The following is a 13043-nucleotide window of genomic DNA, read 5'->3' on the forward strand; positions in this document are numbered from 1 at the left end:
TTACTCTTTGCAACCCCATGGACTGTAGCTTGCTTGACTCTTCTGTCCATGGGATTCTCCCAGCAAGAGTAATGGAGTGGGTTGCCATTTCCTCCTCCAGGGATCCCAGGGATTGAACCCAGGGATGTACCCAGTGGCTCCTGCACTGGCAAGCAGATTCACTACTGCTGAGCCACCGGTGGAGTCCCATCCTTCAGTAGGCAAATACAAATTAGAAGCATAGAGAGACCCATATGTCACTGGAGTGGATTAGATTTTAGAAGTGTCACCATACTACATGTTGACAAGGATGTGGACCAGCTGAACCCTGACAGTGGCAAGAGAGGCCATAACCATGATGAACTTTTTGGCAATTTCTTATAAAATTAAAACTCATGTATCTTATAATCCAGCAATTAAGTTCCTAGACATTTACCCAAGTGAAATAAAGAGGCAAGTCCAAATACTTTTACACAAATGCTGATAACTGTTTTATTCATAACAGCCAAAACTGGAAACCCAAATTTCTACCAACAGATGAATAATAAATGATGTTCACCTTCACCCATACAATGGAACACTACTGACAAACAGCTCTAGAAACACAGAGCTACTTGGTTTAGTCTTTAAAACATGGCAAAGTGGAAGAAGTCAGACACACAGGATTACATGCCATATGAATCCATTTATGTGAAGTCCTGCAACAGGCAGAATGAATACATACTAACAAAGTGTTTACTTGGGCCTGAAGTGGGACCTGGGGAAGGGCAAAATGGAACATTTTTTGGGTGACAGAAGTGTTGTTTTTCTTGTGATGATGGTTACACATGTATATGGATTTGCCAAAATTCTGTACACTTAAAATGGGTGTGTTACTATATGGCAACTAGACCTCAACCAAAGTTGGTTTAAATGGTCTGGTAATATGTTTCTATACCATTTGAAACATCTGTTACGGGTGAGTTTTCCAACAATGGAGTACTATATGCTCTTTACCCACTCAAGGCTTCTAGAGTTGCTGGAATTTAAGAACTCAAGATACGCCCTCATGGGCAGTACATTCTGACAGCATTTCAAAACCGGTTCATGTTCAGATAAAAGAAATCCAGATGCAACAACTAACAGTTCTGCTAGACAATTATCCACTGTGATATAACTCACCTGCTTTAGATCAGAGAGGGATCCTCCAGGCCTCCTGTTTCTCCAGAGTCCCTCCCAGACCACCCTCTTCTCTAGGTGACAAGTGTCTACTTGTCCAGTTCACTGTCACCTCCTCCTTGAAGCCGCCTTACATCTCCACACCAAACTAGCTGCCTCCTGACCTACACCCCTGCACAATTGGAAACATACTTCAATCCCAACACTGAACTCAGCCTGCCATGACCTTTTTGCCTGCCCCATCAGACTATGGATCACTTCAGGACAGATGGTATCTAATTCACCTTGGTTTCCAAGTATTTAGCACTGGTCCTTTGATCAATACATTTTCAAATCAGTGACAAAGTGAGCTGGAGAACAGGGAGAGGGGGAAGAAGTTGGGCTCAATCATGGAATTATTAGGACAGAAGAAAGTCATGAAGTGTATCAGGACTGTGTGCCCTCTGAGTGAATTAGAGATACACAGAATACTAGGTGAAGATGAGCGCCTCCCCACCCCCACCCCCGCAGCCCCCCAAGCGAGTGGACAGTCATTCACAGACAAACTCTGAAGGCAAAACATACAAGAGGCCAGTCTCACTCTGGCTACTGCCTGCAAGTGTCGAAGGCATTATGAACAGAGACGTCAGCAGGGCCAAGAGGAGGTATTTCCAGTAGACCAGCAGACTACACTGTCACAAAACAAAAAAGCAATGACAAAAAAAAAAAAAAAAATTTTTTTTAATGTTTTAAGTAACAGTGTAGAGAGGACAAAGCAAGAGAAGTGCCAAGTGCACACTTGGCTGTGCTTTTTATTGCCCTGCTCCAGATACTAGGGACACACAAATCAGTGAGATACACTCACGGTCCTTAACAACGAGAGAGCACACACAACAATCAGAGCAAGCACACTAATAAGAGGCAAATGGCCACTGAGGATCAGAAGCAGCAGAGGGGTAGCGGGCTGAGCCCAACACACAGCTTGGGCTGGGTCTTGATTCATGATGGGTCATGAGCCAGATGAGAGGGAGCACTTGGGCCTCGGCTGGGAGGCAGGAGCACCCGGATGAGGGGGCATGTCTAGCAGTTGGTGCTACCTCTGTGACCTGGAGTCAACTGGGGGCAGATGAGCCTCCAGGAAGCCTTTGGATGCAGGGCGGGGAGTTCGGAATTTCTCCTAAGGACCACAGAGAACCAAGTTGTGGTTTTAGGTAAGAAAGTATCTTTCTCTAGCTTGCCTTTCTGACAGATCAAAAATGGCTGAGGAACACTCTTTTAAAGTTATAAAATTAGATACATAACTCTGCTTTAAAAGGGATTTAACTCAAGGGTGAATTGTTATTGTGCAGTGGAATAGAATCTTCCTCTCCTGAGGCCAAGCTCCTCCCTCCCACGCCCACAGCTCTCCCATAACTGGTCCAGCTCCATGTCAGCTGTCCAATTGTGTGGCTCTTCTGCAAGCATGTTCTCCCAGTGGAGGACAGCAGGCCCCACTGCGGCCAAGTGAGAGGTGGCAGCCCTGCCCATCCATGACCCTGGAAAATGCTGACTCCTCCAAAGCCTCATGAGTCAGGGCCCCTGCCACTTGTTTCCAGCATCACTAAGTGAGCCAGAGGATAATTAGAAGTCTGTGTGCCCCCCCAGGCCTCCACACGTCTCCCCCAAGTGTACGGCTGTCTGACTCAAGGGAAGGCCCTCCTGGGGAGCCTCCTGACTGCTTTTAAAGTCTGGGGGTGGGGTGAACTCTTTCCCATACTGACTACACTCGTAGAGTTTCTCCTCAGTGTGGATCTTCTGGTGCTGAAGGAAGTTTGACCTCTGAATGAAGCCTTTCCCACAATAACTGCACACGTAGGGTTTCTCTCCAGTGTGAATAATCTGGTGCAGGAGGAGCTTGGAGCTCTGAATAAAGGCTTTCCCGCAGTCCTTGCACTCGAAGGGCCTGTCCCCAGAGTGGATCTTCTGGTGCTCAGTGAGGTGTGCTTTCTGGAGAAAGGCTTTCCCACACTCCTTGCACTCGTACACCCTCTCCCCGGTGTGGATCTTCTGGTGTCGAATAAGGTAGGAACTCAGGAAGAAGGCCTTCCCACACTCGTTGCACTCATAGAGCTTCTCCCCGGTGTGGATCCTCTGGTGCTGCGTGAAGTTGGACGTCTGGCTGAAGCGCTTCCCACACTCGTTACAGACGTATGGCCGCTCCCCGGTGTGAATGCGCTGGTGCTGGATGAGCTTCGAGCTCCGGATGAAGGCCTTGCCGCACTCGTTGCATTCAAAGGGCCGCTCCCCGGTGTGGATCCTCTGGTGCTCGATGAGGTCTGAGCGGTGGCGGAAGGCCTTGCCACAGTCCTGGCACTCGTACTGCCTCACCTCCGTGTGGACCTGGAAGTGCCGGATGAGGCTGGAGCTCCGGATGAAGGCCTTGCCGCACTCATTGCACTCATAAGGCCGCTCCCCTGTGTGGATCCTCTGGTGCCGGATGAGCAATGAGCTCTGGCTGAAGCCCTTCCCGCACTCCTTGCACTCAAAGGGCCTCTCGCGGGTGTGGACCCGCTGGTGGCGGATCAGGTCTGAGCTGTGACAGAATGCTTTCCCACACTGAGTGCACTTGAAGGGCCTTTCTCCCGTGTGTACTTTCTGATGCTCCAGGAGATCCGTGTAGAGAACGAAGTCCTTGCCACACGCATTACACACGTACAGCCTCTCCCCACCATGAGCATGCCGATGCTCCACCAGGTGGGAGCTCTGGCTGAAGCCTTTCCCGCACTCGTCACACCTGTGAGCTTTCTCCCCAGCATTAGAAGCTTGATGTCTGACCAGGCCCGGGTTGAACGGGAAGCTGCCACAGGCCTCGTGCTGGGGGGCCTCCCCCTCGATCAACTCTCTCTGAAGCAGGAGGAGGTCTGGGCTCAGGAGAGGGCTCCCCTCAGACTTACTCCCTGCCTGTGCTGCCTCTGCCGTTTGGATCTTCCAGTGGGTGACTGTCACCTGCTGGAAAACCCCTTCCTGTGAGGTGCAGCTCCGCAGGCTCTGTGCATCCAGGTTTCCTAAAAGCCTCCCGAGTCTGGGGTCAGGGCCCCTCGCAGACGTGGGGGCGGTGAGCTCCATCACTGGGAGGGCTTCAGACACTGCCTTCTGCAGATTCCCACACCCAGAAACCCAGGTTCCGAGTCCCCTTCTGGTCACCAGTCAGCATCTGAAATAAAGCAGAGTAAGATCATCTTTCCCCTTCATTACGAGATGGGAATCTGCTGGAGCAGATGGGGTGAACTGTGCACCTGGAGCAGCAGAGAGATGTGCCCCCTGCCCATAGCCCCACTCAGCACAGCGCTTGGCTCAGCCTGCTGGCCTCTCCACTGGTGTAGGGGGCTCCACCACCAACACCAGTTTCAGGGGACAGATGAGCTGATGGGCAGGGATGGGTCTGGACTCCACTCAAAGTCAAGACATGTTTCCTAAGAAACACAGAAAGACTGCTCCAACCCCCACTCAGCCGCCTTCTGCCCAGCTGAGACGCTGGATGGGTGAGACTCACACGAGCTCTGGCCTGTTAACCCCACTCCCCTGCCCTTTCCTTCCTCCACCACGTGTGCCCTCTAGCCCTCCCCTCGGGGCAAAGCTCCACCTGCTTCCTGATGGGTGTCCCAGAACATCCATCAGCAGAAGAGAGGGCCAACTGAGGTGTCCTCCAGCAAGGAGGGCAACCCTGCACCAGAGCACAGGTGGACCTCCTGGGGTGACACTGAGCTCAAGAGCTCAGTGTGTGATCCTACTTCCGCAGAGTTCAGACCCGGACAAAGCTGGCCATGGTGGGAAATTCGAGTCACGGATGGTCTTTAGGAAGAAGATGGTGATTGCGAGTGCAGGGGGGCCACGCTGCTCAGGTGTGTCTGCCATGGAAAAAAGCCTGTGCTTAGGGAACCTCAAACCATTTCTGGGACGTGCCTTCAGCTCTGGAATTCTTGCCCCAGCAGAAAATTTCTCCTTCAGCAGGAATTTGCCGAGGGGATGCCCTCTCTACTGCCAGCTTTCCACCGCTACAACCCATCTGCCATCTCACAGGGCAGCAGGTCGGAGACCATCCTGGCCTGAGTGAGCCCCTGCAAAGGGTTGCACACAGTGTCAGCCAGGCTCAGGAAAGCTCTAGAAGCTTGGGAAAACTTTGTCTCCACCTCACTCAGGTTGTTCGCAGAACATGGTTCCCTGTGGTCATGGAACGGCCCCTTGGAAGCACGCGCACCTTCCAGGCAGGAGCAGCTCAGACGCCCTCTCCTTCTCTTCTGCAACCAGCTGCACAAACCCTGCTTTCCAAGGGTTCCTGATGAGCCCCACCTTTTGTCAAATGACCGAAAGAGTCCTCCCTTGTGTCAGGAGGAGCGCAGAACCCTGCCTGCCACACCCCAGCAAGGGCCTGGCCTATGACAGAGCCCAGAGTGCCCTGGTCTCCATGTGGGGCAACTCTGAAGGGTCGTCCAGCTCCCTGCTACCCCATCCCACCTTGCTCACAGGTGCTTCCCCAAGTGCTCCCTCCTCAGCTGACCCCAGTTCCTGGGAGCTCTGCCCAAGATGACCCCACAGGACCACTTCTCTCCCCATATCTGCACCACTGGGAAGCTGTCCAACTGCTGTGCAGCCCCAGAGATGCCCCCAAATCCCCAAGGGCAAGGATGTGCCCCTGAGGACAGAGCTAGGTGGTGGGGAGCTGCTGGGGGCAGGAGGGCTCCCCAGGTTCCTCCCAACAGGCTGCTTTCCTTCTCAAGCCAACAGCTCGCATCTAGTGCACAGTCTCCCTGGACTCCTCTGCTCGCCTTTCTAACCATACCATTCCCATCACCCGGAGGCCCCCCTCTAAGGGGAACTGTCTCTTATTATAATTCTGCAGTTTTCAATTTCACTTCAATGGAATCATATGGTTGTTTTGTGTCTGCTGTTTATTCAATAGGCACCCACTTTTTATAGAGCTAGAATTCACACATCATAAAATCCACCATTTTAAAGCACACAATTCAGTGCTTCTTAGCATATTTCTAAGGTTGTAGAACCTTCCACACTAATTTGAGCATCGCCAAGACCCCCCCCCCAGATGTCTGCTGACGCTGAGCACCACGCCAGGGAGGCCGCCTGTGTTGCATGGACCTCAGCTCAGGCAGCCTTCACCACATGAACAGAACGCCGTGTCCTTTCCACGATTCTGCCCTCCACCCCAAGGGGCTGGCAGCTCAGGGCTGGGCACGGTCCTGTGCTTGTCTTCTGGCCGACAGAGGTCCTCATTCCCGCTGAGCCCTGGGACTCCTTCGTTTCAGTGGCTACAGCTCAGGCCACCCTTGGAGACTCCCGGGAACTGCTGATGCTGTGGACCAGTGACTGCCTGCATTCAGGGCTCCTCCCCTTCCTGAATGGACACATTCACGTGGTCATCTGCTCTTGCTGGGAGAGGAGGCAGCATCTGGGGAGGCCGGAACCTGTCAAGTTTAGACTGTGGCCGTGTGGACACGCACTGGTGCCGACAGAAGGCCACAGGCCAGGGATCCTGGCTCCATCTGGAGGCAGCAACTGAGCACAGCCTAGCATGGGGGCCAGAGGGCCAGCTGGTCAGCTACGGCAGACATGAGGCTGCCCAGTGTCCCTGCTTCGAGTGACAGAAATCCCTCTAGAAATTTCAGTGGACACAGAGCCAGCAGCAAACTACCACATTCCCTGAAGTCCCCTGATGTCGGGGGTGACCTGTGACTGATTCCAGCACGCCACCCTCTCGCCCAGCCAGCGGGACATGTATGAGGCCACACTGCAGGCTCCTGGGGGGCAGGACCCTCCCTATGCCTCTGAGATGGGATACCAGAAACCAAGTTTCCTGTCGGGAACACTAGTTTTGAATCTCCGTTACAGCAAGAGGAACCCACGCTTAAATAATGCTGTTAGACAACCTGACTATTCAGATGCAATACTCCCTGTGATGATGAAGACACTGAACCAACAGCGGACAGTAAGAGTGAAAAGCTGCACGTCTACTCGAGGCGTTTCTCTCCATGTGAGGTTTGCAACACAGCTTCCTGGAGCAGTGGCCCTCTTGGGCGCCCTGTGACACAGCATTTCTGACCACTGCCCGGTGACATTCACTGACACTGTTCTTCTGAGTTAAAGACCCACTAACTTGATTTAAATCTTTCTCCTGCTTACAGAAATTATTTTAGTTATTTTTTCAAGGCATAAGGGTAAACTATGCTAGTTGAGAAAAACTTTGACTAAAAATAAAATTATTCTTAATCCCAGTACTCAGATTACACATTGATGTTTTCCTCTAGTGTTTTTTCCTACACCAATGTATTATGAAATGAGGACCACACTCCTCAGTCTCATATCCTATTTTACTTCACTTTTATACTGTCCATTCTGAGCAATTACAGACATAAGACCCACACTGTAAGAACACTTCAAGTGGTAAACAAAAACAAGGATAATCCCCAACAATTCCAGAGACCACTGCAAGCTGTTCAGTTTATACACATTCATCCAGGCTTCTGCTTAAACAAAAAACGACACATTTACTTCCATGCACGCCATCTGTAGGTATAAACACAGGTTCGCATATACCTGTCCATCTGTACACCCTCCCCCGACTTCTAACACATCCCCGTATCCTTCAAGTTCATTCACACGGGGACCTGGCACTCCGAGGCCCCACTACGCTTCAGATGTCGGAGGTGCCTCTGGTGTCATGAAGAACGACATTCCCTGAAGTACTCAGCCCACCTCCCTTCCCCAGACTGGGGGAAGGAGTTAGCCAAATAAAAGGTCTGGGAGAATAACTAGGCACATAGCACCCAGCCTCTTCCACCGGGGCGCAGGTCCTGCTGCTCTGGGCCAGAAGTGCAGTGCTGTGGAGAGGCTGAGGTGATCCAGCGCCTCCTGTGGGCAGGCAGGACACAGCCTAACCGGCACTTGGCCTAGAGGTCCAGCATCACTCCAACCAAGGCTTGCACAAGTAGCGAGCTGAACTTTCGCTCTTCATGGGCCTCACTGGTGAAGATTTGGGAGGACAGGAGGGGTTCTATTGATGAGCGACCCTCAACCCCAACCAGGCACTGCTGAACCGGCCTGCACAGTCTCAGGCACAGCTCCAAACCTTGTGCGGCAGCCATGACCTTGATTATTTACTCTATTTTACAGAGGCTGAGAAAGTAAATTACCCTAGGCTGCTAAGCCAGTCAGTGGCAGAGCTTAGGTTCAGAGTCAGGCCTGTCTGCCTCCAGAGTCCATTCTCAAAGATGTTTTTCCCTCCCCAAGTGTGATGTTGCTGTTACAGGGTATTTTGCTTAGAGCAGCTGGGATTGGTATTCTAAAAGTAAGCTTATATGTTAAATCTTGGTTTTTTTTTAATCCAAAAAAAGGGACTATATTCGGTTTTTTGTTTTGGAGGTGATATTTCCTGATTTTTTGTTGTTGTTTAAAAGGACTGTTATACCACCTGAAAACAGGCTTGCGTCTATTTATAAGAATATAGCTTTAAAATGTGTGCCTTTTCGTGATTTTCATAACTTTAACTTTTCAGGAAGTTTTTAAAATTAAATATACCTTGCTTTGAATAAACATTTATCTGAATATCAGCAATCTTTCAGTTTCTCCTTAACGCCTTTTTTCCCCTATGAATTCAAATAAAGTTAAATTGATACTTTTTCATTTAAAGAAACCTGAATGAAATAAGCAAACGAAGTAAAAATATATCAGACTGCTGGTTCCATAATGTCTGGGGCTAACATGGCCCTCCCTTCTGTTAGAACTTGCTGGACAAAATATAACACAACATTGTTGATGTTGAGATGGGGCGAGCCTCAGAGCTGGGAGTGAAGCCTATGTGGCTCTGAGACGGGAGTGGGCAGTGCCCACTGCAGGGGCGGGAAGCTGTTTGCACATGCGCACTAGTAAAGGGGTGTTATAAGCCTTGGGCTTGCAAGTTACCAGCGTGGCTGTCTGCCGCTTACAGTCTAAACAAAGGAAGCAGGTAGGTGTGCAGAGCTCCACCCTTGGGAGCAGCAGGAAAAGGATAGTAAAAGGGCACCCAAGGAAGACACAGACTGGAGCTGCAGGGGAATCTGCACCCCTGCGCGGCCCAAGTGTCACCACCCTGCATTCCTGCCACCACAGCCACGGCGGGGACCGAGTGCCCGGCACGTGCTTTTCTTATTTCCTGTGTTCACCACACAATCATCCATGAGGTTCGGGGAGGTGACTGGCTTACAGCTGAGCCAGCTGCTAGCTGCGGTCTCCTCCCCCCACCACCCCACAGCCATCTGAGTTTTGCTCCCAGGGCTCTGCCCAGATGGCAATGGTCTTCTCCTTTCCTGAGCAGTTCAGTGTCCTTTCACCGGTCATATTCCACAACCCAAGGCAGCACTGGACGTGCCTGACAGCTCCCTGAACTGCTTCAAGGCCCTGCCCTGTTCTGGGTCAGCTGCTTCTCTGAGCACCTCTTCCATTACCAGCTTGTGAACGCGGTCTGGGCTTTCTCAGCTCCGCCGTGCAAGCCTTACCATTCCTAAGGCCTTTGCAGGAAAAACCCATCCCCATCTCTCCAGGAGACACTGGAGCTAGGAAGTCAGGCTTGTGAAAAGACATAGCAACCTCGCCCCGCTCCGCCCCATTTCTCTGGTATCTTCCACATGAGTGATGCTGTAGCTATTGCCATTATTAAGATACCGTTATTGTTACATCTAACGAAAGTCCCACCTCCGTGGACAGGACCAAGTCCTGTCATTCCCTGGGACTGGAGCTCAGGGGAAAGACGTGCTCCAGAGAGGGCACTGCGGCCTGATTAAGAGCATGAGCTCTACAGACAAACTGCCCGAGTTCAAACGGGGCCTCCAGCTAACACTCCCGGGAACACAGAGAGGCATGCTACTCAGGCCCGGAGGCTCACATGACTACGATGCAGCCACTGCATGAGGGGTAAGACGTCCAAGGCACCAGCAGAGACGGCCTCCAGGACTGATACGACTCGAGAAAAGAACGGCGCCGCCCATCATCTGGAGGGGATTCTCTTCTTCACCTCTACCCGACCAGGGCAGCGGTGCCGGCTCTGCACCTCCTCCAGCACAGGCAGGTTCGAGGCGCCGGTCACTCTCCCAGCATCCTCTGTAGAGCTCCCTCGGGCTCCAGGCAGAGGCCGGCTGGCTTGCAACAAAAGAGCGGCACTACCCGCACCGTGCCCCTCACCTACCCCCAGGCCACCCCAGAACCACGACACAGACGCCGAAGCTGGGGGCTCTACGCCTGGGATGTGTGGCCCCTGGAGCCAGGGAAAGGAACCAAGAGAGTGGAATTTACCCGCACGACGTTCCCTGGGGAGAGAAGCTGCGGTCCCCGGGCCGGACCGCAGTCCTGCGGGGGCGGCCGTGACGGCTGCTGGGAGCCGGGCTCACCGAACCCGAGGCTCCGGGACCCCAGTGCGGGGCCGGCCGCGCTGAGCCCTCCCGTCCACCCGACCAAAGGACCCTGCCGCCCCGCTCGGGTCCCGGAACGCGCCACTCACCCGGCGCCCAACGGCGAGAGGACTCCGGCACCCCGCACGCGGACTGCCAGGCGTCCGCCCCGCAGACCGGCCGACAAAGCCTGCACAGGAGCCCTCACGCCTCGGCCGGAAACCGGCCCGAGGGCCCGCCCGGAGAGCTTCCGGTGCCGCTCTAGGCGCTCCAGGGCCGGCCTGCCTCTCTGTGGTGCGCACTTCCGGCCGGGTGCCGCAGGCAGGGACCCAAGTCGAGGGCCAGGCGAGACTTCACCTCCCACGTCCCCGCAGCCCTGAGCGCTGCCTACCCCCAAGAGTTAATTGGCTTCCAGTTAGCTGTAAATCCCGACGTTAAAAATGTCGGCAGGCGGAGCTCCCTGCGCCCATCGCCGCGGAGCCCCAGAGCGTGCGCCCGCCCTCCACCTTCGGGCTTGGTCAGAGCGCCGCTCCTCTGAGAGTCGAGGTCTGGCGTGGCGCGGCCGCCGACGGCTTTCTCCTGCTTCCCGCAGCGGGCAGCGATTCCCGAGACTTCCCGCGTCTTCCCTTCCCTCTTCAGCCACGAGAAGTGCCCTCTGACTTAGTCCTTTTACAGCCCAGGGACTAAAGCTGTAGAAGCCAGGTCACTTGAGGTCACACAGCTAGTGAGTGGCTAGGCCGATCGCCTCTAGGGCCACGTTCCTGCCCCCGCTATGCTGTTGGTCCTGTGGGCGCAAGGGTGGCCTCTGGGGACAGTCGTGGGAAATGCCATCTATCCCACTCCCCCACCCCACCTCCCGGGTGGAACAGCAGGCATCCAATTAACCGTCAACTGGAGTTTGGGAACAGCAGCATTCTCAAGCGGAATAAGATGCCAGGAGCAAGCAAGGGAGTCATTGTAACAATAAGCCGTGCCAAAGAGGGGCACTGGGCCCTGAGGAACTGCTCCTGACCAGTCCCCGCCCCCCCGCCCCAACACACCGCTCCCTCCACACACACCCCTCTGCACAACAGGGAAAGCTTCTTGGAGGAGGGAGGGGGGTCTTTTATGGAGGCGTGAGAGGATTGTCTCTTAACAAAACATGGACAAGATCTGTATGCTGCAAATTAAAAGATGCTGGTGAAAGAGATCAAAGAATTAAATAAATATGTTCATGGATTGGAAGACTCAACATAGTAGAAATGTTAATTTTCCATAAGTTAATCTAAAGGTCTAATGCAATTCCTATCAAAATTCCAGAAAGATTTTTAGTAGACATAGATAAGCTTATTCTAAAGTGTATATGTACAGGCTATGCCCTAGAATAGCTTAAAGCATTCTTGAAGAATAAAATGGGAGGACTACCACCTAATATTAAGATCTATAATACTGCTTAATCATGACAGTGTGGCATTGGTGAGGGAACAGATACCTAGGTCTCTGGAGCAGAATAAAGAACCAGGCACAGATCCACACCAATATATCCAGCGGACTTTTAGCAAAAGTGCAAAAGCAACTCGATGGAGATTTCAGTTAATAATATATCCGTGTTGGCTCATCAATTGTTAAAAAATGTAAAACAGTTAACCTTGGAATTTTTTTTGTTAAACTTTTGTCAATATTAATAAACAACAGTCCCGCTCAAACACCTGTTAGTGGTGCAAAGTTCAGACAGATTTCATTTTCTCCTTAGGACCAAGATTTGCTCTCTATTTGAGAATCATGCTCTGTTTTGCTTAACTCTTCTGATTCTTCCTGGAAGCTCAGACGGTAAAGCGTCTGCCTACAATGTGGGAGACCTGGGTTCAATCCCTGTGTCAGGAAGATCCCCTGGAGAAGTAAATGGCAATCCACTCCAGTATTCTTGCCTGGAAAATCCCATGGACTGAGGATCCTGGTAGGCTACATTCCATGGGGTCACAAAGAGTTGGACATGACTGAGCGACTTCACTTTCACTTTCTGATTCTTCTAGAATCTAACCTAATCTACTTTCTTTAAAGTGCTTAGCATCCCCATCACAAGTCCAAGGGCAGCTACAAGGTCAAATGTGATAAGTTTTCCCAAGATGTTTCATCTTTGGGTAGATCCAGAAAGTCTTGCATATGATCTTTTAATTGTACCAGAGAATGTCTTCGTGATCACAATTGAGGTCAGGTCTCCCGGTTATGTGATACAAAACACAAAAAATGCTTCTAAATTTTTGGCCAAAATTCTGGCTCCTACACAACTTTAACTTCTCTAATCATGTCAGTGCCAGTAGTATCTACTTGCCCTTGGTAATTTTTAAAATCAATGCCTAAAATGGTAAGGTTGTTTTTTTTCCCCAGTCATTTCCTTAAGTCAAATGAATGTTTCATCTAGACTTACATCCATACAAATTCAAGAGAAGTATGAATCAATACTACAAAATGTTCCTCAGCTACTATTGCAAGTACTGCACTGGTTCCTGAGTATTCCTGGAGTTATAGATTGGA

At 51.7% G+C, this 13043-nt stretch overlaps 1 protein-coding gene across 1 annotated transcript; it reads right to left on the reverse strand.

The window, feature by feature from the left end:
* Positions 1 to 446: 446 nt before the first annotated feature.
* Positions 447 to 10930, reverse strand: ZNF623 (zinc finger protein 623). Its single transcript, XM_055545609.1, has 2 exons — positions 10640 to 10930; positions 447 to 4309 (listed from the first exon to the last, which is right to left on the reverse strand). The coding sequence occupies exon 2, from the start codon at positions 4219 to 4221 to the stop codon at positions 2737 to 2739; it is 1485 nt and encodes a 494-aa protein (XP_055401584.1). The 5' UTR covers positions 4222 to 4309; positions 10640 to 10930; the 3' UTR covers positions 447 to 2736.
* Positions 10931 to 13043: the final 2113 nt, after the last annotated feature.

Source organism: Bubalus kerabau, chromosome 14 (genome assembly GCF_029407905.1).
Source record: "Bubalus kerabau isolate K-KA32 ecotype Philippines breed swamp buffalo chromosome 14, PCC_UOA_SB_1v2, whole genome shotgun sequence".
NCBI classification, from domain to species: domain Eukaryota; kingdom Metazoa; phylum Chordata; class Mammalia; order Artiodactyla; family Bovidae; genus Bubalus; species Bubalus kerabau.

Excerpts from the sequence above, each read along its gene's own strand:
- ZNF623 (XM_055545609.1), bottom strand. The coding sequence starts at position 4,221 with ATGGAGCTCACCGCCCCCACGTCTGCGAGGGGCCCTGACCCCAGACTC.